This window comes from Dermacentor variabilis, chromosome 3 (genome assembly GCF_050947875.1).
Source record: "Dermacentor variabilis isolate Ectoservices chromosome 3, ASM5094787v1, whole genome shotgun sequence".
Lineage (NCBI taxonomy): Eukaryota > Metazoa > Arthropoda > Arachnida > Ixodida > Ixodidae > Dermacentor > Dermacentor variabilis.
Window position 1 is genome coordinate 80,965,195 of NC_134570.1, and position 26,741 is coordinate 80,991,935.

The 26,741-nt window shown below is 49.0% G+C and overlaps 1 protein-coding gene across 11 annotated transcripts in view; it reads right to left on the minus strand.

The window, feature by feature from the left end:
- Positions 1–26,741, minus strand: part of LOC142575940 (E3 ubiquitin-protein ligase MIB2-like) — a 291,148-nt gene that overhangs the window by 150,606 nt on the left and 113,801 nt on the right. For 3 of the 11 annotated variants that reach the window (XM_075685765.1, XM_075685766.1, XM_075685768.1), the window contains one exon: positions 3,606–3,681. The exons of 4 other annotated variants lie outside the window; for them this stretch is intronic. In XM_075685765.1, coding sequence (XP_075541880.1) covers positions 3,606–3,672 — 67 coding nt within the window. In that variant the 5' untranslated portion in view covers positions 3,673–3,681. Of the gene's footprint in view, positions 1–3,605; positions 3,682–14,218; positions 14,643–26,741 lie in introns of those variants that run through there. 4 more of the 11 variants (XM_075685767.1, XM_075685764.1, XM_075685772.1 and 1 more) reach the window with 4 other exon arrangements.

Genomic DNA, 26,741 nt, shown 5'->3' on the forward strand with positions numbered 1-26,741 from the left:
CAGTGGGGGCATGACTATCACACACCCCGTGGAACGGCACTCGCAGATGCCATGGAGTCAGCACACTTAGTGCTCGCAAATGACACCGACTACCCCACCCGCGCCGCCTTTCATAGTGGACAACGTAACACGACCCCGGACCTGATATTATCCACACCAGCCTACGTGACAGACTGGCGATCCGATCCGGACGCCTGGGGCAGCGACCACAATCCACTGTGAATTACTTTGAACGTGGGACGAAAGCGTGCGGCCGGGTGCACTGTGCGCACGATCAGATGGGATGCCTACAGAAGAGCATTTGCGGAGGAACCGAAGAATGCATCCGTACGAGAGCGGGCGTCACGCGCCCTGCGCGAGGCCACTACTGAGACTGAGGTAAGAGCTGATGCTGCAGCGCCCGACATACATATGCTAAACCTTTGGGATGCGCACAAGCGAGCACAGTTGACGTACGCAGCCAATGGCCGACGACATCGCGACCGTGTGTGCCTTCGACGTCGCACTGCCATCGCTAGAAGATACGCGAAGCGCCTGTATCGGGAACGTTGTAGCAAGCACTGCTCATCATTCAACGAAAGAACTGGCCTCCATAAGGTGTGGCACACGTTCAAGGCTATGACAGGTTAGCGTAAAATACGCAGCGCTATTTCAAACGTCTTGCTCAAAACTAGCCAGTCAGTCAGCCAACTCCAAGATTATGCCGCGAACACGTTTTTTCCCCAACCGTCGACGCCCCCGTTCGTCGACATTTACCGGAAAACGCCGCCTGAGTCCGATGAGAGCCTCCAGGCACCATTCTCATTCTTCGAGCTCGAACAGGCACTTTCTTCTATCAACGCGCGCAGCGCGCCAGGCTATGACGGCGTGACGTGGGCGGCTCTTAAGAAGCTGGAAGAGTACGCAAAAAAGCAACTTCTCGAGGAGATTAACGAAGTGTGGGTCAACGGTGAAATCCCAGCAGGATGGAAGCATTCGATAGTCACACCTATACCGAAACCAAACACAAACAACCAGATGTACTGTCGAGCATGCGCCCTGTATCTCTCACACTTACTACGTGTAAGCTGGCGGAGCGCATGGCCGTGTCAGGCATAGCTCACTTTCTAGAAACAGAGGGTCGCTTTCATGCAGCACAGACAGGGTTTAGACCAAATCTTGGCCTTCATGACAGCCTCCTACTTGTGAGGGAAGGTGTACTGGTGTAAGACCGTCGGTCGCGCAAACCGCCACCCGAGCATTCTCGTGGCGGTGGATCTCCGTAAAGCTTCTTACACTGTGACACAGGAGGCAATCATTGAGGCAGCTAAGAGGCACGGAATCCCAGGCCGCCCCCTCAACTTTGTGCGTTCCTTCCTTCAAGATCGCACTTTTTCCATACGGGTATACACGGAGAAGTCGGAAAGGTTTACCCAAGCCTAGTGGGAGTCCCACAAGGCTCCATACTGTCACCTCTCCTCTTTAATTGACTATGATAGGCCTGGCTGAGCGACTGCAGGCTATTTCGGAACCGGGCTTTACAATTTACGCAGATGACATCACGTTATGGACATCATCACGACCAATTGACGACCAGCAGGAGACCCTGCAGGCGGCGCTTGACGTTATTACCACTACTTGCCACAATATGGCATGCAGCCATCTCCAGAGAAGACAACCTGTGTGGTGATCCGAGGTTCAACGCACGACGAAGCAACTCTCACGCTCACTCTCGGAGGCGAAACGCTGCAGGGAGCCGAAAAATCAGCGCGCCTTCTCGGGATACCTATTGACCGCACAGCCACAGCGCATGCGTGGCTCGCAGACCTTCGTCGGACATGGCACAACACTATACACCTCATAAAACGAATATGTTTCCGCATAGGCGGTGCTGGTACCGACGTATGCCGTAAGCTTGTTAGTGCTTTGCTGACATCCCGAGCAATATACGGAGCACGCTGTTATGACCTGCTTGCTCGGCACTGAACAGCTAGAGGTATTCCACAGATCAACTCTCCGTGTTATCACAGGGCTACCGAAACACACATGTGTCCAGGAGCTACATCGCTATGCGCAGTTGCCTACTCTCCGTGCCACCATCGAAGCATCGAAGGCAGGACACGAGGAACGCCTGAAACACACCAGACAAGGCAGGACTCTACTGGCCTACATGGGAAAGGATATATCAACTTTGCCACAACTGCCATCCGACATAGCACCGTGGGATGACATTCCTGTCGTCGACACTACGCCAACCCCCGAAACATGGGCGCCCAACATGCGCACCGCCGGGCAGCATTCGCTGCGCTGTCACGCGCAGAAATTGGCAGACGCACCGCCAAGCCATGAACTAGTGTATACTGACACAGCTTTCGACCCACGCACCAGCGAGGGAGCAGTCGCCTACCACGTAGTGTGTTCTTCTGACACATTCTACATTTACAACTGCTGATGCCGACGACCCAACGGAGGTTGAACTCCGTGCAATAGTCTGAGCATTAGATAAGAATTTCAAGCACTACGCAAGCAAAACATATCGACATATTCACCGACTCCCAGTATGCGCTGCATGCCTGCAAGTCGCGCCACACAGCATCACCGGAAGTACTCCTACTCAAGCAGGCCTTCAGGCGTGCGGAGGCCCACGGGGTCACCGCAACACTTCATTGGATCCCTGGTCACCAGGGCATCGAGGGAAATGAGAGAGCCCAAGAAGCGGCGCGTGCCCTTCTTTCTAACCGCGTCGTCTCCCGGGATCCTTCAGAAACCCTCACAACCAGCACAAGCAGCACGCCAAATGGAGCCCCGTATGACCCAGACAGAGCTCGTATAGCAGCCGCGAAGAGACGCAAGAGGGAACTGCGTGCGAGTGTGCCCTCAGACCCAGACCCACTTCCCGCGGGTCTTTCCAGGTCGGGGCAGGTGCTGCTACATAGGCTCCGTTCCGGCTTCGTCCTCAAACCGGATGTGCTGGAGCGGTGGCGGCAGTACCGGCCGCGGCGGGAAAGACAGCCTCCATCTCCGTCTCTCAACTCCATTCCATCGCAGGAACCCGGCCCTAACACAGCCTCCACGGAACAAGAAGCTCCCCAGGCGCCACACAGGTGCCCGTGACATGGCCACGCGGCCATCCGCAGCCCATCTGTTGTGGGAGTGCCAGCGACACGCTCAGCAGCGGGACCACCACCTGAGGGCGGTGCGAGTGTCGTGCTGCGAGGCGTGGATTAGACCGGCAACTGGCTCGATGGATTCCGCCAGGGTCATTCTGGACTCGCTCTTGGCTTTCGACAAGGACGCGCAGCTCCTAGGACGGCTCTGAATAGCCTCCCCCTTCCTCTTCCTATTCCCCATTATAGGCCTTCGAGCAATCCCTCAATAAATACATCTTGTCATCATCATTGTCTATACGAAGTGGCTCACGACCGTGCGAATGCGCACTAGAGACATTGTTCTATACGGATTAAGACATTTCCAAGGCGAACAACAGCAGGAAACTGTGACGAATGAATGAAAAATTTTACAGAGCTCCCACATTGACACCGAGATGCCTAGGTCTGCAAGAAATAAGAAAAACTGGACCACATCTGTACTGCGCTCGTTGTTCGCACGTGCATTGGACTGCTCACTTGAATACGTTGGTATAGCTGGGGCAGGAGGTGTTTCCACTTCTTCAGAGGTGCTGTTCCCCATCATGAGGTGCAACTGAAACATAAAAAAGATACACTTGCAAAATGCAGAAATGCGCTAGTCCTGATAAATTTTTGGGAGATAACTTCCAGCTAGTTCTGTAGTTCAACTTATAAGCACAGCCGGAGTGCCGTACTGCGTTAAAGAGAAAGAAATAACACGCTTTATAAATGCATTTACTCCTTCCAAATGCACCTGGTTTCAGTTAACGATTATGGTGTAAAAAAAATATGGTAGTTCAGTAATTACCAACTGTGATAAGAACTTTGTTTTCATTCATTTTCACTCGTCGCGGCGGCACGAGCGGCTATGACCGAGCCCAAGGTTGCAGGCTCGATTCCCCGCCGCACAGGTCGCATTCAACGGGAACGGAATGCAAAAACGCTCGTACACCGCGCTTTAGGTGAACGTTAAAGACTCCCACTTGGTCAGATACAATCTAAAACAATCAACTTCAAGACGTCCCTAATAACCCACTGTACAATTTCGGGGTGTTAAACCTGGGATATTTTTCTTCTTCATTTATTAAAAGTTTTTGCGAGCGTTGGACGTGCGCAGCAGACTAAGCCTGTCGTGCATTACGAGGTGCCTTTTATTGTGACTGGCTTCGTTTCCAAGCTGTTCTGGTTGTTTCTCGCACTTTTATTGTTCTCCCAATTCCAACACTGAAGACGCTATGTACGCACTAAAGGTAGAGGTGGCCGTGTTATAACAGGCAGCCATGCTGTGAAGGGTCGACACCTAGCGAGTTTCGGGTATTTTAAGCGTGCAAGCGAGGTGCATATCACGACCAGACGATCGCGTCTGCAAGGAGCAAGCGCAAAAGCGGCTCAATATCGGAACAAAAGTGTGCAAGCCCTTTTGGGCTTTTCGGAAGAGCGACACTCTCCCAGCCAGCAGAAATCAGGCGACACTGCAGGCACTTCCGCGTCACACGCACCGCTTGCAGCCCTCAACCGGCCATAAATGCAAATGATTTAGGGGTTCCTGAGAAGTGCAGACCATGTAAAACCACAACCGGAAATACATTGCGCAGCAACAAGGGACGGCAGATGAAAAAAAGAACAAAAAAAAAGGTTCGGAAGGTGTTAGAATCTTGTAACACAACAAGGCGAAAGCCTGCTGCCCATTTGATAGTACACGAAATTACACAATCGGGGCTACACTTCTTGCAAGACATGACAAGTCGCAATGCCAAGTACTGCACTCTAAAAAGAGTTGCACCGTTTGGAGTGTATATTTGCCATCCAACAAGTGGCGTAGCCAGAAATTTCGTTGGGGGGGGGGAGGGGGGGGCGGCTTACGTTGCAGCTTGGCCTGCTGCTTAACAGGAAGCTTTATGTCGGACGCCCCTATCTAAATACATGTAGACGGTGAATTAGTGTTTCTCGGCAACCACTGCACGAAATTTGATGACGTTTGTTGCATTTAAAAGAAAAACCTAAATCCTACTGCCTTCTGGTTTCGAATGTTTCATTTAGGTTGCCAATTTTTTATTACAAATTGGCACAAATCTCAAATTTTAGAAAACGAAACTATCACGTTTAAAACTCTGTAACTCAACAATGAAAAATAATGTCACAATTCTGTGAATCGCATCTGACAGTACATCTACAGCGGACAAAATTGATATGTTACAAATGAATCTCAAACAATTTAGCATTATCGAAATACGGCTTTTGCAGAACCCTTGTGCACCACGCAACTAATTCACGTAAGATACATACTGACATACCAGGTTTGTCCGCTTTGACTCTTATAATCGTTGCCGTTTGAAGAACCGCGATATCTGTTTTTGATGAAGAGCTTTTACTTTGTAAACGTCGTGCTTCTATTTTTTTTCGCACTTTCAAATTTTTCAATATATTTTAAACAAAATTCAGGCCCTAAATAGAACTTCCGCTTCCAACAGATACTAGAAGTGAACTTTCTCAAATTCAACAAATTCCATTAAAAGTGATCCAGGGGTTATCTCAGAAAAGCGTTTCTGCGTTTTACATTTATTTGAATAGGCCGCATCGGAGTTGGGCCCGAGCTAAAGCTCCCTCTTAAACAATTTTTCGTGAGATCAAATACATGAATAATAACTGCATTGCCATTGACAAAGATACTGCAAACAAATTCTTCAACGCTACGCGCTGTCAAAACAAGTAATACATGTATTTTTTAATAAAGAGTTATACTCGTATGTGCCAGAAGTTGAGCTGAAAATAACTGATATCAAGCTTCCATGTTTTTGCCTATTTAGTAAGTAAAGAAAATATCACACGATCCTTAGAACTATATCAGTTCGAAACCAGCAAAGCAGTGCATGCCACTGATATGCAAAACGTAAAGGCCATGAAATGAACAAGTTGAGGACAAATATGTTAATGAAATTTTGTCATTCAACAACCTTGTTTACATATTTGTACATATGCAACGGCCAGTGAAAAATCTCAATGACGCTGTCATTTATTCCAATGCATTACGCAGGAGCAGCTGTCAGCGGTTGTGTATCGTGGGTAATTGCACCGAAATTATAGTCCCCATGGGGAGAGCACGTATATGAAGCCGTTCTGCAAAATATACGAGGGCGAGTCAAATGAAAGTGAGCCAATGCGGATATATAACAAACGGAGTATATAATTTAAAGGTAGTCAACATGAGCATTTAGACATTTATCCCACTGACTAACTAGTCGGATAATTCCCGTCTCATAAAATTCCTTAGGTTGCTGCTTCAACAAATCCGCAACTAACTCTTTTACGTCATCGTCCGACATGAATCTGTGTGTCCCTTAAGCTGTTTTTTTTCATTTGCCCCAAAATGTGGAAGTCGCAAGGCAACAGGTCTTAGCTGTATGGCGGATGTTTCAGTGTTTCCCACTTGAACTTTGCCACTTTTGTACTAACCACATCAGCGACGTGGGGATGGGCATTGTGGAAAAATTGAAAATTAAATTATGGGGTTTTACATGTCAAAACCACTTTCTGATTATGAGGCACGCCGTAGTGGAGGACTCCGGAAATTTCGAGCACCTGGGGTTCTTTAACGCGCACCTAAATCTGAGTACACGGTTGTTTTCGCATTTCGCCCCCATCGAAATGAGGCCGCCGTGGCCGGGATTCGATTCCGCGATCTCGTGCTCAGCAGCCCAACACCATAGCGAGGTCGAGGAACAAGATGACCCCATTCGTCAATTTTCCACGTCGTTTGTTCTTGATTGCGACACGCAGCCGATCCGGCATTTCATAATATCGGGAACGATTGATAGTCTCTCCGGCTTTGAAAAATTATATCAATAATGGCCCCTGACGATAAAAAAAATAGTAAACAACACCTTTCCGGCGGAAATGACGGCCTTTGCTTTCTTTGGGGGCGGTGAAGTCGAATGTTTCCACAGTAAGCTTTGCCGTCGTGTTTCAGGCTTGTAGTAGTGGCACCATGGTTTGTCCCCGATCACAATTGCAGACAAGAAGTCGTCACCCTCATTGTGATACCGGATCAGATAAGTCAAGGCAGCGCAGAACCTTCTTCTGGCGGTGGTTCAAAATCTTGGGCATCCATTGCGCACACAAGAGCCGATGACCGAGATATTCATGAATTATGGTGTGAAACGAATCGCGATTAATGTTCACACGCTCTGCCAGTTCATCGATGTTTATCCTCCGTTCTTGTGTCATCAGCTCATCAACTTTTGCACTCGTGTTGGGGGTAATTTCACAATGGCTTTCGCCCGGTCTTCGATCGTCTTTGTAACTTTCACGTCCTTTTTGAAACGTGCTTCACAGTGGCCAATTAAATACAATGTTCAGCGTACACGGCAGCCATACGGCGAATAATTTCCTTAAATTGTGGGGATGCGCGACTCTCACGCGTCCCCTGATATCTTGTTTTTACCGCATAGCTCCCGCAGTGCGGCTTCGCCGCGTGGCCTGGCGCCCGCGGCAGTCGGAGTGGTTGAGGCGCAGTGCGAGAGATGGCGCGAGTGTTGCGCCGCGGCGGGGTTATTTAGGCGCGGGAAAGAAAGACTCTTCCTCTTGGGCGGCGGGTCGGAAAACGCGGCGGACGCCCCACGCGTGCGCCGATCCATGCTTCTGCGAATCCGTCTCGCGTGGCCGTGATCGTACGCGCGAACGACCAGGCGTTGGGATCCAGCATGGGGCGAACATATTCGCTCGTTATCCGGTCGCGGTGAGTCGAACTTCTAGATTTGTCGCGCGCCCATCGGCATATCTTGTGGGTAGCAACTCGGCTAGCAGGCATTGATCTATGCAAGCTGCAATAAATGCCCTTGCAGAATAATTAAAGGCTACGACCAACGCTCTGTGGAGGTCACTTCGCGAGTGCGACTACAAAACTTCTGCGTGAGACTCTTTCAGGCGGCGGCGTATACAGCGGCCGCGCACGCAGGAGCCTCGAAGGAACGATTCTCACTCGTCGGGGTTCGCTTCAAGACTGAACGTTTATTCTACAAAAGACATCGCAGTGACTAGAAAGGGAAGAGAAAAGAAAATACAAAATACGAGTTGTCCGTTGGCCGCACCGACGCCTTCGTCCTTCTCGGAAGCGCCGGCCATTCGCGCCCAGCAGGCGGTCCGCCGAAAACACGGCGCACGGATCAGGTTGCGGGTCGAGGCGCCGGTCGGGACACCAGCCCAGCGGGGCGCCCCCTCGTCCGTTCGCCGGCTCCCTCTTGGTGCGTCGCCGGGCCCCCAACCACGGTTGCAAGAAACGCGCGACGGTCGCTACCAATTCTCAACAACCTCCCCCGCAATGAGCGTCGGCTCATTCCTCCCCTAGTTCAAGCGGGTAGAGGGCTTGGACCGGTCGTCTCAGCAGCTTGGTATGCCTAGCCGTTCAATCAAGTAGCGGGCCAGGCGTGCGCCTATCAAAGCACTCATGAGCTCCAGCGATGGTAGTGACAAACGTTTGAGTGGGGCCACTCTTGATTTAGCCATCAGCAAAACAATGTGCATTCCCTGATTCGTCCTCGATTTAATATAGGCAACGGCACCGTATGCCTTTGGACTCGCGTCGCAGAACACATGTAATTCCGGCTCTGCGCTGTCGTTCTTTATGTCCTGCCCCAATTTTCTAGGAACGGAAGCATTTCTGAAGTCAGGGAGCTGTTGACACCACTTGTTCCACGTCTCGAGAATGTCTGACGGAAGTGGGTCATACCAGTGAGCCCCTCGTTCCCATAGGCTCTGAAACGTAATCTTAGTTGTGATAGTGATGGGCGCAAGGAATCCAAATGGGTCAAATATGCGAGCCGTCGCTTGTTGAAGGAATCTTTTTGTGTCCTGAGGCTGTTTTAGAAAGTCAATCAGGGAACTCATTTCAAACGTGAATTCATCGGTAGTCGGTCTCCACTCAACGCCAAGGATCTTAGTTACGATATGTGCTGAAATTCCGTGTTTGTCTCCTGACTCTTCTGACCATTCTGCTGCAAGGTTTGGGTCATTGGACTTCCATTTTCTCAAATTCATGCCTGCCATCTGAAGAATATGTTCCGCCTCTTTGCATATGCGCATAGCGTCCTCTAGAGTATCGGCACCTGTGACCAAGTCATCCATATACACGTCGTTGTTTAGCACGCTTGTTGTCTCCGAAAAAGTATCCTTTGTGTACTCTAGATGGTGCTTTAGTGTCGCGGCGAGAAGGAACGGACTGGATGTTGCGCCGAACGGGACCCTCGTCATCCGGTACTCTCTGATTGGAGGGAGCGCTCGTCCCTGTTTTGGAGTACTTTCATACCAGAGGAAACGAAGGGCGTCCCGGTCATCCTTTTTAAGCTCAATCTGCCAGAATGCCTTCTCGATGTCGGACATGATCGCCACATTGTGTACTCGAAATCGAGTTAAAATATCCGACAGATTTGGGTTCAGATTAGGTCCGGCGAACAGGACGTCATTTAGAGACACTTTTCCCGGCGCTTTAGATGACGCATCGAAGACGACCTTTAATTTCGTGGTCTGACTGCATGGACGGGCCACGCCGCGGTGAGGCATGTAATAAACGGGCCCTCTTGGGGACTCACCCAGTCCGATGACCTCTTCTGCGTGTCCAGCAAGCACGTAGTTCCGAACCGCCTGGCCATAATCGCGCATAAGGTCATTGTTGCCCATCGATTTTGTCGTCAACGACCTGAGATTACTGAAAGCCGTGGTTTTGTTGTCGGCCAAATCGCCAGCATTCTCTTTCCAGGGAAGGGAAACTTGATATCGGCAGTTGTTCCTGGAGACGTTCTCCCGAAATTCCCGCAAAACTTGGTTGTCTTCCACGTCGGCCTCTCCTTCGTCGATAATGTCAATGTGCTCGAGTTGCCAAAACGATTTAAGTTGAGCAGCAGTGTCGTCTTGGTCTTCCTCGCCGATGACAGCCACGCGCAATACTCCCACAGTGGACACGTACGTTGCTGTTGATTCTGTGGTGTGTGTTGCCCCCTGCAGAGTCCAGCCAAAAATGGTCTCCACGGCTACAAGACCGCTGTCCAGGCGCCTGACACCACCGGTTGTGACCTCCCAGTAGTAATCGAATCCCAGCAGCAGCCCTATATCTGCTCCATCTTGCGTACTGTCGGCGAGTTCGAGGCCTTGCTCTTCGAGGTAGTTGACGGTGGAAGCTTCAGGTGCTGGTACGATGTCGCAGCAGATTTGTGGGATCTCAAGCGCTTCAACGCGGATCTTTTTTCCGCTGTGTCGACTGCACAGCCATAACTCCACTCGGCGGCACTTCATTCCTGAAGACGGCTTGTCGTTTCGAAATGTCATTATTTTCAGGGTCTCCTCTCCCATCACACGCAGTTCCATCTTCTGTGAAACCTCTTTCTTGACAAAGGTACGCTGACTTCCGCCGTCAATCATCAGCCTGACCATCGCTCGCTTCTCCCCACCCTGAACCCACGCTTGAGCCGTCTGCAGAAGGACACGGGTTCTCTTCTTGCTGCCTTCGACTTGCAGCGAAGACTGTACGATTGTCTCAGTGAGTACAGTCTTCTCTTCCGACTTTCCTGTTGCTGGTGGTCGATTCAGCTTACACAGGGCTGCAACGTGCCGGCCGGAACATCTCTTAGATTTAAGCCATCTTGCGATGCGGCATTCGTATGCTCGATGACCTGCCTTGGCGCACCTAAAGCAGAGTCTTTCCCGCTGCACAATTGTCCTCTTCTGATCCGCAGTCAAATCAACTTCACAGTCGGCGGTTAAGTGGCTGCTCGCTTCGCAAAATTTGCACTGTGTTTCAGCTTCCATGACGGCACTTAAAACCGACGCGGACGCCTTCTTTTCAGGAATATCCTTGCGGATCGGGCGACTCAGCCTTTCGGTGCTCAGCTGTTGACGTGTCCCACATTCGGCCCTCTCTCGACTTTCTACTTCGGTCTTGAGGAAACCGAGGAAATTCTGAAGGTCATCTCCTGGCATGACTGCAGATGTTGTCTTTTGTCTGCAGTAACCGAGGCAAAGCTCATTCGGGATGTTCTTCCGTAGGACTGTCAATAAAAGTACTCCATAAGTGTTCGATGCCACACCTAATGCCTCGAGGCTCCGAACCCCCGTCTGGATCTCATCATAAAGGGTGCGCAGCCTCTCGGTGTCGAGGATGTTATGGACAGGTCGGATGTTGAGTAACCTCGACATGTGTTCTTCAATGATAATGTCGTCCTTTCCGAATCTTTCGACCAATGTCTTCACTGCAATTTCATAATTTCGGTCACTGAGTAGTAGCCCGTCGATAGCGGCTGCTGCTTTGCCGGTGAGATAGCTCGTCAAGTACTGAAACTTGTCAATTGGATGTAAAGCTAGATTCTTGTGGATGGTAGACTCGAACTGATTCCAGAATCTGTGCCATGAGCGCAGGTTTCCGTCGAATTTGGCGATCTCTAGCTTCGGAAGTCTTGTCGTTGTCGACGGTAGCTGAAGAGTCGTCGTAACTGCATGCTGGACGGAACCTGACTGTGCGACGTGGTCAGAGTTATTTCCTGTTTCTGATGGTGTACTTGACCTCTTTTCGCTCGCGGCTCCACCTCTCAGTGCCCTTTTTATCCTTGTTTTCAAGGTGCAAATTCTCAAGCTGTACGCAGCGCACTCTGTTAATACGCTGTCGAGCTCCTGTAGGTCCACTTTCTTTTCTATAGCGTCGTTGACTGCTTTAAGCTCTTCAGCTTGCTCAAGAAGGATGTCCAAATGTTCTTCAAGCTCACTGGTTGATGCTTCTGTCGCTTGAAGTAAGGAGCTGGCCGCTGCGATGGTAGTGTCGATGGCTTGTCGTAGGGCCGCTTGCTTCCTTTGTAGTCGCTCCATGATGCAGGCGAAGTTATTCCGGATGTAGCACTCCCGGGTTTCGGCACCAGAAAATGTAGAATAATTAAAGGCTACGACCAACGCTCTGTGGAGGTCACTTCGCGAGTGCGACTACAAAACTTCTGCGTGAGACTCTTTCGGGCGGCGGCGTGTACAGCGGCCGCGCACGCAGGAGCCCCGAAGGAACGATTCTCACTCGTCGGGGTTCGCTTCAAGACTGAACGTTTATTTTACAAAAGACATGGCAGTGACTAGAAAGGGAAGAGCAAGGAAAATACAAAATACGAGTTGTCCGTTGGCCGCACCGACGCCTTCGTCCTTCTCGGAAGCGCCGGCCATTCGCGCCCAGCAGGCGGTCCGCCGAAAACACGGGGCACGGATGAGGTTGCGGGTCGAGGCGCCGGTCGGGACATCAGCCCAGCGGGGCGCCCCCTCGTCCGTTCGCCGGCTCCCTCTTGGTGCGTCGCCGGGCCCCCAACCACGGTTGCAAGAAACGCGCGACGGTCGCTACCAATTCTCAACAGCCCTTGTGATTGTTTGCTCTACTGTGTTGTCGTTCCTTTGCCCCAAGAGCACGGGTGAGAGACCCCACTATATATATATATATATATATATATATATATATATATATATATATATATATATATATATATATATATATATATATATATATATCAAAACGTGTAGTCTTTATCGGGCGACACGTTTCACCGCCTAACAATGTTATCGCACAGCGCAGGACGCGCCTGCATGTATGGGAAGATTATGGAATGTTATCGATGGTTCCATCCGCTGTCTGTGACCGAACCTTGTGTAATCTGATTGCATGTCTGCGCGACGCGAATAATGTAGAACTTTGTGCAATGAACACGGGTCCCAACTATTGCTCTGGAAACTTCGACAACTGATGTATAAAAGCCGACGCGCTTGACCCGCTGATCAGATTTTCGACGATCGCCGACCGTGTTCGCCGCTATCGTTGTGCTATAGCATAGCCTGTTTTTGTGGGCACAGGTTCGCCCAATAAAATTTAGTTTTCTCTTTCACAGTATTACTGCTGTGTTCTTCAACGTCCCTACCATGTGAGAATATATATATATATATATTCTCACATGGTTTCTGAATGGCAAGATAGGCTGACGCCCTTTCACCACTTGGAAGCGTCACTTCACAAGTGTTTACATTCTCTGTATATTTGTCACTTGTTTGAAAAAAACAAACCAGTTGTTCGTCTGCGCTCGTATCGTGTATTTCCTTTTGTCTTTCGTCCGGGTTGCGCTGCCCACCCCTAGGAACATGTCGAGTGTCCGCTGTTTACGTAGGTATGTTTCCATATGGTGGCCGTGGCTATAGGCATCGGCTTCACTGTGCGTCCCTGATAAGCAATAGGCTCGAATAACTGTTGAGAATGCTGCAATACGATAGCGCATGAGAGCAGTTAAGTTGTTGTATTTCATATCTAAATATTAAATTATGGGGCTTTACGTGCCAAAACCACTTTCTGATTATGAGGCACGCCGTAGTGGGGGACTCCGGAAATTTTGAGCACCTGGGGTTTTTTAACGTCCACCTATATCTAAGTAGACGGGTGTTTTCGCGTTGCGCCCCCATCGAAATGCGGCCGCCGTGGCCGTGATTCGAACTCGGGACCTCGTGCTCAGCAGCCCAACACCATAGCCACTGAGCAACCGTGGCGTGTTATTTCACATCTGGCGGACTTTCTTTAAACCTACAAGAACTGGTGAGAATCTACACCTAAAGCGCAAAAACGAGAACACAACATGGTAGACCAGACAGGGAGAGCGCTACTTCAAAGTGAGGGTTACTCGCAGAAAAACATGCCTATTTATAAGTCGACACAAATCAAAACCGATATCTAAACACAGATCTATAAGCGTCGAAAAAAAGAAAATCGCCGCGCAGCATGTTCACACACAAAAAAATAATGCATCTGTCGTTTCTGAACCCCCTCTATAACATTACGAAACGCACTTGGCCCACAAGTGAATATGATTTTTTGAATAATTGATCTTAGTAAATTAGGTAATTAAGCGGGAATAAAATACATATTGTGGAGCGCTACATGACGGCAAACCATACGTTGATGATGCCACCCAGCTACGAATACCTGCGTATATAGCGAGCAACCTGCTCTGATCATTTTTAAGAATATTTCGAGTCAGAAAACTAGAGTCACATGCCGTGTAGTTCACGCTTTGATGCTTTATCCCAGAAAAGTGGCGCAATAGAAAACAAACACATACCTCGCTGGGACGTTATACTGGACCGTCGTCACGCACCTGCAATGTCACCGTCTTTGCAACTTTCTCACACTCGAATGCGGTAACCCCGCAAGGTGCACTGAAACCACAGCATCACACGCACAGCGTTCGCTGCGACGCTGTCCACGTAGTACGGTGCCACAGCCGAGACACTCGCAGGTTTCGAAAGCGCAGGGCTTCTCTATGCCATGCAAAGTACTGACGCCACAGTATGGCAAGCTATGTCACGCACCTTATCGCGAGCTCAAAGAGCGCAAATGTCACCGAAATGCCTCTTCGTGTCACGCGACTCGCCCGGCGAACGCCAGATGCTCCCTCCGCTCCCAGTCGAGACGGCGCACGGTTTACAAGCAAGCACAAAACGCCGCCACCAACAGCGCCGCCGGCAGCAGCTGCTCACTCCTCGCTTGCCGACGGAGCGGAAGCGCGCAGAGGGTATTGCCGCCGACGCTGGCAATCCCATGCAATGAGCCGGCGCCTTGCACGCACAAGGCCGAGGCGCGTGGTCCTTTCGGATCACGTGGAGACCCGTCATCGTCCGGTCGCTACGCGAGTCGCCCGAAAGCGCTCCGCAAAGTTTATTCGTCTCGGAGTTGTGAGCGATCGTGCTTGTCAAATTGTAGAGACGGCGAGGCGACAAGTCTACCTGCGCCCTTTAGTGGCCGAAGGGGTAGCTATGGGAGCCCTCATCGTTCACAGGTGGCCGAAAATCTGACATTTTTTTTTCAGTGATGCATCATTGATCGCTGAGAAAAAGAAAGGTAGAAAGAAAGAAACCATCGCTTACGCTAAGCAAACGGTATGGCTGACGCGGGGCGGGGGGTGGGGGGGGAGGTATAGAGTTCAGATGTGTCATGGAGTAGCGCGTTTTTGGTGTAGGGCGAGTGCTTTCAATGGACGGTTTGCAAAAGACGTTTCGTTTTTCGTCTTTATTGTCGTTTGTTGCTCGAAGCAGCACTTTCGTCCCACGAAAAGGAATGAGTGTATATTTGTTAGCCGTTTTGCTTCTTTTTCTCATAGCTGTACATCAGCTCACAGGGTCTCGGGCAGTGAAATTTCTGCCAGCCTGTGAAATTTCTGCCAGCATTTTACAGTATGGAAATGCTGCGTACAGTGACTGGGATTATATGGTGCGCAATGTTCCTGCGGCACAACGAGGTTTATATTTCTGCGGTGTGTGCACAGTAAAAGACCATGCTTCTGCGGCGTTTTAAGTGCGGTGTATATGAACTCCAAGGACGGCGATCACAGAAATTATACACTTATCTTTTTGGCGAAGAATGCATGATACTTATGTAATGCGTGGGCGTGAGCTAAATGTTTTTATGCTAGCGGCATCGCATGTGATGTTATTTCGTGTGACATTTTTACTGCCATTATTTTTAATATTTATGGCAGGTGCTACCAGCTGCACATCGTCTGGTAAACACCGCTTCAAGACTGGTTCTGCAGGTGCCCAGTGCTCTCAAACAACTCGCTCCAGCTCGAATGAAAATTTTAAGTGCCTGCCTACATCACTTGGCAACAAGAAATGTTTACAAAACTGCTCTGCTGTGTCTTTGTATCTGAGTGTACACAATGGTATAACTTCAAAATAACGTTTTAGTACAGGAAAGTAGTACTGCTGGGCAGATGGTGGATTAACATTTTCGTTTTTGCTTGACGATTGGCAGAGATCCCGTGCTCATGTGCTACATCAGGCACAAGCACCGTAATACCTTCTAGTGTCTTTAGTGGCTCAATACACGGGATTGTGGGAAAGTAAATAGTTGCATCTACCCTCCAGTCATCTGTACAATGAAAGATGTTGCCAGCAGTAATAGTTAAGCTAGACCAGAAAAAACAATTGCTCAAGCACCGCACAAAATGTTGTAGGCCTAAAAAAGGTGAGGAAAATTTTGTTAACTAACTTAATCTCTAAAGGGCCTCTCACCAGTTCTTGGCCATTGGAAACAGACAAGCACAGCACATAGATCACGTGGTGGTAATCGTGTAAGCAAAGTACTAGGCAACTGCGCAGAATGAAAACATCTGAAATTTCAAGTGGAAGCCCACGTGCCCTGCCTCTCGAGGGAGTGACAACGATTGAGTTAAGATCCCATGCACAAAAGCCTAATAAGGCACACTGACTACACAATCATTGATTACGGCACGTGATCTAGGTCAATCATTGAATGCAGAATGCTCAGCGCCACTGGGAGTGCGTAATGCAGCAAAGAGAGGAATAGAAAGAAAAAGGAATTTGGACTCGCCCCGTAATCGGGGCACGGTCCCTTGCGGCAGAGAAAAGCACTTGCGGACCGTAGTCGAGGCAGTAAAAGAAAGAATTCGCTGGCAGTGAAGCATGCCTCTTAGCAGCATGACATGCTGCTCTAAAAATCATCCGGTCCCAAAAATGTTTGCTGTAAAACACTCCCAGGAGATGCCCCAAGTACAAACCTAATTTGCAGTTACGTCTAGGGGACTGCTAACAAGATACCATTTTAAAGAAATTGTGCAGGCACTTGCTCTTAGCAGACTACTTCTGTTACTTTTAACTCAGAAAATGTCCATTTAATTTGCCTGCACCATTGTGATCCAGTTTACGGTGGGGGCAGGAAGAATCACAAATTTGTCAGCTCACTTTCAATGGTGCAAGCGCGACGTGTTGATTAAAATGAATGCCGAGGTGCAGACATGGTGTTGGCGTTTCGTTTTGACTGCCTAGAATGCACCGACCATCTTGCTTTGAGAGGTCCCGAACCGCAGTCTGAGATGTGAACACACTCTGTGTTGCATAGACACAGCAGACATCCATAATAAAGGTTTTAATGACTGCGCTGCTGCTTGACACCTGCACATCTGCACCAAGTTGGCAGTCAGCAAGCATGGTTATAGCGAAATCATGAACCAGTCCTGCACCTTTTGAAATGAATAGTGTGGCTTAGAGGATGCCCCTGCTGCACCGCTAAAACAAAAGGAAGACTCAGCACTTCTTAAACTGGTTCAGGTGGTGCAGCAAGCTTGAAAAGAAATAAAAATTAGCTCTGTCGTGTGCAGTCATACAGGCAAAGTGTCGCTTCTTTCTTTGGTTCCTCATATATGAAGCTGAGGCTCATGAACCAGGAGCCACCGGTTTACTTTACCTGAAGTATATTCTGCTTTCAGAGGGGAGTGTCGCATCTGCTAACATCGATGAGGCACCACAGCAGGAGGCTCTGTCAACTGGCAAATATTTCCATGCATCTTTTGTGCACTTGTGACAAGTTTCTCGCCACCAAATTACAATACGTGCATGCTCACAATCCCAAGGCCCATCACGTAGAAGCACTGCTCTTTCATAAGTTTCCGATGGATGGTTTAACGATTGAACTACCGTTCTTAAAGATATTGTCTATGTAGTAATGACAGCAAAATTACCACTACTTTTGTGTGTAGCTGTAGAAAAGTTGTAGAATACGTGGTAGTTAGGATTAACTAATAATGTGTATAGTTCGTACAGTCATTGTGGTCTTTAGGAGATTATTGCTCAAACATTTTCCTTGGATAATCACATTGATTACTTGGCGCAGAAGCTATCTTGCACAATGGGTTGCATTCGCCGCCATTTCCCTTCCTTTCTTGTGTCAATGAATCTTCCACTCTTAACACACAGTTCTTTTCACATTATATTACCGAGCGAGTATTTACAAAGACAATTACACAGCGGCGGTCTTGTGCTTACATCAGCAGCTCGCATAGGATGCCCACTGGTATTCAAATCAATGTTGCACCCTGCTATATGTCACAGGGAGCACGGACTTCCTCAAGCCATTCAGCATTATGACTGTTTCTCTGTGCTCCTGGTATCAAGTAGGGAAGTGAAATAAACTTAATTTAGTTGTAAGGCTGGCCAACAAGAAAATTGCACTTCCAGAGATGCAACTTTGTTCATATGCCATACATGGAGAGGAACTTCCTACACCTTCCCACTCATCTGCTCTTTCATGTCAAGAAACACCAGTTGTGGATGCTTCATGTAATGGTCAGTACTGTTAGCATATGCAGTTTGAAGGCAACTGTTTATATTCACTGCCACATCATGGTCTTGCCCTCCTGGAAAGGGAATATTAGCATATACTCAGCCTTAGTGGGCAGGCAACAGTAACATTTATTTGGGTTTTTTGGAAGCTGCTGCACAGTTTGGACTTCAGCATGTGTTCAGATTTCTCCACACGCTTGATTTAAATGCTCAACTTCCCACAGCGCATTCCTTAGAAAGAAACTACAGAAAACGATTACGGTAATCTATATTCAAATAATAGGCGTTTGAATAACAAATGCATCATTCATAGCTAGAATAGAGGTTTCACAAGTGAGAAAGTGACGAAAATTGGAGTGGCATCACTCCTTGTGACGTATGTTACCTCTCGTGTGATGTCTGCGTTGGCTGATTCACAGAGAGCGGCACAGAGGGAAGTCATGTGGAATTCAATTCATTTTGTCCTTTGCGGTGTGGACAGTTCTAATTGAAGAGCAGCAGCGGGACCTTCCGTCACAACTTTCTGTGCAATACTGACACAATAGACAATGGAAAAGTAATCTGTTGATGTAGCTCAACCTAATGTTTTGGTTTAGTGTCCCTTTAAGAGCAAGTGGGAAAATCAACTCATTCACAACAGTTGAAACTTTGTTTTGTCGATTTACAGACAGCATAATCTTGCTTGTGGAGCATACATTGTAAAAATTATTTTTTATGGCAATGCTAGTCAATGCTGTATGGAAACAGTGCAGCGGGCCACTTGCCCATGCCAAGCTTGTGCAGAAAAGATGAAAATGTGCTTGATTCGTCAATATCTTTAGTACTGACCAGTCATGAAGCATTGACACGTGGACTTGTTTATCTTTTTCGGGTGAGCGCTTTTCACCGTTTAACAAATGTCGTCATGTAGCGCGGTACGCGCCTGCATGAATCGGAATTTTCTGCAATGTTATCGATGGTTCTAACCGCTGTCTGTTGTCACCGAACCTTGTATAATCTGATTGCATGTATGCGCGACGCGAATGGTGTAGAACTTTCTAGCAGACACGCGGGCACCTTCGATGACTGATGTACAAAAGTCGACGCGCTCGACCCGCTGAGCAGATTTTCGACGATCGCCGACCACGTTCGCCGCTCTTGCTGCACTTAAGAGTGTAACTTGCTTTTGTGGGCAAAAGCTGGACCAATACAAAGTCAGTTTCGTCATTCACAGTTTCACAGCTGTATTATTCACCATCACTGCTATGTAACATCTGGTGGAGGTGCTAGTGCGTTCATCTACCGAACGCCCGCACAAAGCCGTGAGCCAAGCCCGAGCCACGAAGAACACATCAACATATCCAACGACCAACGAGCTAGCCGCAGTTTGCAAGGGCTACGCCCGGAGCGCGGACTTTCGGCTGAGAAGACAGGGAAGTGCACGGCCACGACAGCAACTACAGCGACAGCCCCAGTGTCGTCAAGCCCGATCGGGCTGCAGCAGCCCAGGCAGCCACCGACGTTCCGCGGTTCAACATTCGAGGAACCGCAAAGCTGGCTGGAGACGTATGAGACGGTCGCTACGTTTAACAGCTGGAACAGCAACCACAAGCTGCGACATGTGTATTTCGCATTGGAAGACCCCGCCAGGACGTGGTTCGAGAATCGAGAAGCCACCTTAACGACGTGGGACCTGTTCCAATGTGGCTTCCTACTGACATTCACAAGCGTCGTGCGCAATGAGCGAGCCTAAGTTCTACTAGGAACCCGAGTGCAGTTGCCCAATGAGACGATCGCGATTTTTACGGAGGAGAGGAGCCGTCTATACCGCCACGCTGACCCGGAAATGTCTGAGAAGAAAGTCCGCCTACTCATGCGTGGTATGGAGGAGCATCTTTTTGCAGGAATGGTACGAAGCCCACCAAAGACCGTCGATTAATTTCTTCGCAAGGCCTTCGAAGACACTGGAAATGCGGAGCCGGCAATCCAACCGTCGCCCGAACGCAACAAACTACGCCGGAGTTCAGTCACTGGCAACCGACGATCTGCACGACACTATCAGAGCGGTCGTGTGGGAGGAGCTTCAAAGCTGTCCCCTTCATCACAGCATTAAGTGGCTTCGATCGCCGACGTCGTACGTGAGGAACTCCAACAATCACTCGGAGTACCTCAATCGCCGCAGCCTCAGCCGCAAGCGATGAAGTACGCAGCCGTAGCCCGCCGTCACATTCCGCTTGCACACCTGCACCTGGGCGCTGTAACTACGCAGTTACGCCGTCAGCCACCGCCGCCAGCTTGCCCACCCGTCGCCTAGCACAGCCACCCGAGGAAGAAGGACGTTTGGTGCGTCGCTGGCCACCGCGAGCTGTGCTATCACTGGGGGGGGGGGGTGGGCGGACATATCTACTGCCGATCCCCATACCGAAAAATGGGACTACGAAGGTTCCCCGTCAACGCTCCGCACCCGCAACAAGGTGAACGCCCTCACGGTATCACCGACTACCTCTCCGCTACTCAGTGGTGCCCTCGACGGCCATACCGTTCGCCGTCACCAGGCCACTACGCCGGCGCTACGGCTGTCGCCGCAACGCCGTCCATACACTGGCCCAGCCTGGAGCCGGTCCGTCACCACATATCCGGGAAACAAAATACCGTAACCGATGGAGGAGCGGTGGCTGCTCGTTGAACTGACGAAGATCCTCCACCGCTCACGAAGACGCCGAAGAGGCTATCTCGACAACATAACAACGACCCACTGCCATCTCGAAGAATCCTGGAAGCAAAGAATGCACCTGACAAAGACCCGACGACGCGACGTACCAGCGACACGTCAACACGACGTAGCAGTGATCCGACTCCAAGACCTAACGGCAACGCAAGACAAAGAACCGACCTCGACGTGCTTCTCAGCGGCCACGCAGTCAGCACCTTAGTGGACACAGGAGCCGACAACTCTATCATCAGTGGATTATTCGCCACCATACTCAAGAAAGTCAAGACAGCATAAGACGGCTTTCAAATTCGGAGAACTGGAGGACACCTCATAACGCCGACTAGAATCTTCACGACAAGTATTACAGTTCATGGGCGGACCTACCCTGCAACGCTCGTGATCATCCACAGAGCTCCGGAACCGTTGTGTCAGAGATAACATGTCATGTCAAAGATAACTTGGATGTAGCATGGCGACCAGTGCGTGCAGCATGCCACTGTTTGTTTTCTGCCTGGCCTACAGAGTGAAAGCGTATATCTTCAAGCTGGGCATCGTCTAAGGCTGACAGCGATTGCAGATGATCATTTATTACACACTGTGCATGCGTGTCCGATATGTTATCTCCATCGGCAATCTTGGGCTTTGCTGTGCCAATTTTTCCCTTAGAAGCGCATTCTCCTGTGACGAGGTAGCGCAATATCTGCAGAGTTGGGCAACAAATGCATAGCTTTTTTTCCAGAGCAGCCGCATCGCAACATGGCAGCAACTTGCTAGCGAGGCTATAATCCCTCTTTCGTTTCGTGTGAGCTGGTTGGTTAACCAAGTGTCGCTGGAAGGGAATTTCTTTCAGGGGCAGCCTTGGAGCTGGCATCATGGCCGGAATAATATACATGCAGTATATTAGCAATGTAACTCTATGTACTGATTTTGATTATATGTGCTCAGTATTGTGTGTTGTCTTTGCAGGAAGGTGCCCTGTGATTTCAATGAGTTCAGCTTTCAGCATGGTGCATTATACAAACACGAGTTTAAGAAATGGTGCGTTATTACTGCAACATCACCTCACTGTTTGCCTTCTTGTATCGTCTGGTGATATAAATTGTTTTATTTAAGGCAAGAGAACATGAGTGATTTGGAACGTCCAGGTCTAAACACACACTCAATGTTGAAGCGAATTCAAACTACAAAAGGTCATGTTTCTTTGGAATAATAAAATACATTGCACACCTTCTGAAGGCACAATCTGTCTCCAGGGAATGTCTATGCAGGTAGTCTTGCCAGACCCTTCCAGACGAAACCAACCTGCCTGCCCGAGCCATCACGCGCGCGAAACGTGTCTTGTTTGCGACGGCGCCTCTTCGGATGACCGGAAATTATGATTGTGTTGTTAACTGTCACGACAGCAATGTAACAAACATGAAAGGGTTGATGCCACCAGTGAAATTCTGCCGATTTACAAGAAAACGGTACGAAAAAAGCAGACGACAGACATGGATTACTGCGGTGCGCGGAGCGAAGTAAACAACTGGCAAACAAAGCGAGCTCGTTCATTGATCACTCCTGAGTGTATGACGGTTTTTATATGTAACCCACATGAATTTAATAATTACTCGGTACATAATCCTTTTATTCATATAAAAACTTTCAGTTGTTCGACGAGCGCTTGTCCTGTCTTCTTTCTCGTGTTTCGTTTGTGCGTGCGCTGCCCAAGAATGGAAACCACTTCTGTTGTACGCGCTAGCAGTGGCCGAAGTTCACGCGTGCCGAGAAATTGAATATGTACACGATGCATTGAACATGACCGAAGTTCATTCCCGCATCACCACTGCACCGATCGATCGAGTTACTGGACTATACACGCCCGCGTCTTGGTCGCGCCGGCATTGGTGAAGCAGGAATGATTACTAATACTTTCAACTTCCGTCTCTCGAGCAATGTTAAAAAATGGCCAAGCTGTCTACATTGCTGCCTCTATTCCATATTGTAGGAGACGTACTAGTTAAAGTTATGTGCGCATGTCGTACTTGTGCTATGCAGCGATGTATTTTGTTTATTTCCGCACAGTGTTGATGGAAGTGCATTGTCGCCATGGGAGACACGGATTTGTAGCAAACATATTGTGAGAAAGTGCTAAAATGACTTTAGCTCGTATGTGCCGTATGTATGTGCCGCATAGTGTGTGCTGACGACTTTTCCGGCGGCACATACGATGTCGTTTCCAATTACCTGCTCAGCGTCACTTACATGGCTAAGCAGACGCTGCCCTTTCGCCGCATTGCAGCCATAAAAATAATCGTCAAGCGTACCGATCTTCTTAAAGGCAAATAGAAGCATGTACAGTCTGTTTCACGCTTAAGAAAAAACTCGAAACTTATTGCATCGCGATGCGGCAAGCAATGGAGTCGTGCGGCGGCAGCAGCTCCAGCAGGCGCAGACGCTCGAGGGGCGCAGTCGTGACCTGCGTCGTCTGCTACGGCGGCGCGCGCTGGCCGCATTGTCCGGAAGCGTGCTACTGTGAGGGGCAGTGCACCGATTTCATCAGTACTGCGGTAACTGAGCTGATATTCTTTACGAAACGTTGTGCGACCCCAAACTCTGAGCCTTCATTGGCGATAATGGAGTTCCACAAACTTCTTTTGACAGCATGCTTCGTTTGTTCTTTCGAAAGGCCGGAGTACTGAGTGCATGCACGTATACTTATTCACTGTGTGTGCTACCGTAATAAGCAGCGACAAGACGCACCAAGATGTGCGCGCAACGTGCTCAGTCTTTATTTGACTCGAAAGGAAAACAAAGCACTCAACAATGATAACTATGGGGGTCGAACACGATGAAACAAACGGATATGATTAAAGTAATGTTTTACGTTAAGACAATGAGCTGGAAGTGATTTTTCTCGACAATCATTCACTGCACCACACAGACCCTGCCCGCCGGCGGGGAATTGGACACGCCACGCTCCGAACTTCAGTTAGTATCTCGTCATGTCCCCAGTGGCAGCGATGACAGCGCTCATCCTGGAAAGAAGTGAAGTGTACAATGACTTGATCAGGGATGTGTTCATTTGCAGCACGTCTCAGTCGCTGAAGATGGTGGATCGAAGCCTATCGTCGGGCGACTGATAGAGGGGATGGTGCGCCAGCGATACTTTCAACGAGCCCCAGACATTTTAAATGATGTTGGCGCCCAGGGATTGAGGCGGCCACTCCAAGAGAGTGACTGCGCGCTCTTCCAGCAGTTCTTGCACAACACGAGCAGTGTGGATCGGCGACCTATCGCGTTAGAATATCTAGTCGCCTTCCAGGAACGGGCCGTCAAGAATGTATGGAATCAGTACGTCGTCTATGACTGCTCTGCACCTTTCAGCGATGAACTTACCTTCGAGGCGTATCAGTGGGCGTCGCACAACGCTTAGTAAAGTATACCGGCTCATTTCACGCAGTAACCATGAGATCGGCGCACTGCAACTGACAGTAGAACGCTTCACGACAATGCGGCCAGCGCGCGCCGCCGTAGCAGACGACGCCGTTCAAGATAAGACGCCTTTTACAGGCTTACCTGACTTCTTTTCTGGTGCTGCAAGCGTCGTCGGTGCAAGCATCGCCATGTTCCACACGTGCATGTTCGTTTCCGTCCCGCAACTGCACTTACCGACTGCCTGACTTTCAGCCGCAAAAGAAATCAAGGCCAGATGCAAGCGCTATCGTCCCATCCTTCTGCGCATGGTCTTCTTGCACGATGACGTCACAGCCAGGAGCGGACATAAATGGACGGCGGTGCAACGGTCTCTTCAGTGCGCACGGAGGCACGGCCAGGAGCAGTATGCTTCAATTTCCACGCTTCTGCCTTTTACAGGTCTGTAAGCCATATTCCTTGTACGCTAAGAAAAATGATAATCGTTGTTTGGTCCTGCTTCCGTGCCGGGAAGTGCTTGCTAACATTGACTGTGATTGTTTTTTGATGCTTTTTTGTTAGTTCGTTCTGGTGATGTGGAAGCATTCCAGGCCCTGACAGGCGAACTAAAGCCCTGCTCGATATGGATTCATTGCCTGATGACCCTTCCGAAAAGATGAGTCATATTTACCCTCATTAAGGACCTTCATACCCGCTCAAGTCATTCTGCTACAGTCCAGAACGAGTTGGCAACCGATGTTAAAGATATACGGACGAGCCAAAAGAAAATAGAAGCTCAAGTTACATCATTACAGAAGAGGCTTGTTGAGCTTGAAACAAAAACTAAATCGACTGAGCTCCTGGAGCGGATCACGTAGAGGACTCAGTCAAGTCGGTTGACGCCCATCTTGGACATTTAGAATCCCGCCTGAACGAGCAAGAGGACCACTCCCGGCGCAACAACGTAATTCTTCGGTGCTTTCCAGATTCCCAATTAAAAAAGAACCGTGGGAACAATCCGAGTCCAAGATAAGGTCCATCTTAGCAGGTGCGCTTGACGCCCTGTCGGACAACGCGATCGAGCGCGCACATCGCTTAGGATCATATTCGCAAAACAAATGCCGCCCTATGCTCGTCAAGTTTTCTAACTTCAAATTAAAAGAAAAAGCTCTTTCAGCAAGAGCAATACTGAAAGAGAAGAATATAAGCGTTAGCGAAGAGTTTTGTGCAGCCACACGTGAAGTGAGGCGCAAACTATTCCAGTTTGCTAAAGATCAACCTGGCGCACCCGCCTACCAAGTTCGTTACAAACAGTTAATAAATAAGAAACAATACGTCTACGACCCGATAAGTCAATGTGTCAAAGAACACGAGTCGTCACGAACCCGCAGGTCTGCAGACAATACAGAGCATGCGACTGGGCAGTCGACGTCCCCTGCTCGCTCTGCGAGATAGGAACGCGACAGGGTCACCAAACGCAACCTATCCAATACCTCAGTTTTTTTTACTAACATCCGAAGCATTATCAACAAACGCGTTGCACTGGAATCGGCCATCGACACGTGTGGACCGGACATTATTGCGTTAAACGAAACATGGCTTCATCCACAAATCGGGGACCATGAATTATTGATGAACTCGTGCGATTTCTCTGTTTACCGCTGTGACCGCGATACAGGCCAACGAGGCGGTGTACTGCTAGCGATAAATAAAAGGCTGCCTTCAAATTGCATTAAAATTGCATCCAGTTTGGAGATTGTATGGGCAGTTGTAAAACTAGCACATCAAAAAATAATTTTGGGTGTCTTCTATCGCCCCCCGAATTTCACTGCAATATTTGTGAGCGATTTGCACGATGCCATTCATGGTGTTTGCTCTCGTCACACCACAGTGCCAATTTTCTTGCTTGGTGATTTAAATATGCCGAATATTATGTGGAAAAATAATCCCCCACAGTGTATCCTAACTCCTCTATGGCGCAAGATTTCTTAGAATTGTGCAATACCTTTTCGCTGACCCAAATAGTTAAGGAACCAACAAGAATAACCACGTCTGTCTCCAATACACTTGACCTTGTTTTTACTATCCGGCCCGATCTTATTTCCGATCTAACATTCTTGTCAGGTATCAGCGATCATTGCTTACTTTCATTTAAAGTTTGCCTCGAGCGACCTAAACCGATTAAAAAGATCAACACATTAAGAAATTATAACAAGGTTGACGTTCTTTCAATTAATAGTGAACTCGCAGTGTTCCTTGATGAATACTTGCGTAAATTTGAATGCCGTAATGTTCAGTCAAACTGGAGTATCCTTGTTAATAAAGTGACTGAATTAACAGATAGGCACATCCCTGTTTACACGATCGTCTCTAATCTAAAAAACCATGGTACAATTGTCAGCTAAAACGCTTGTCTGATA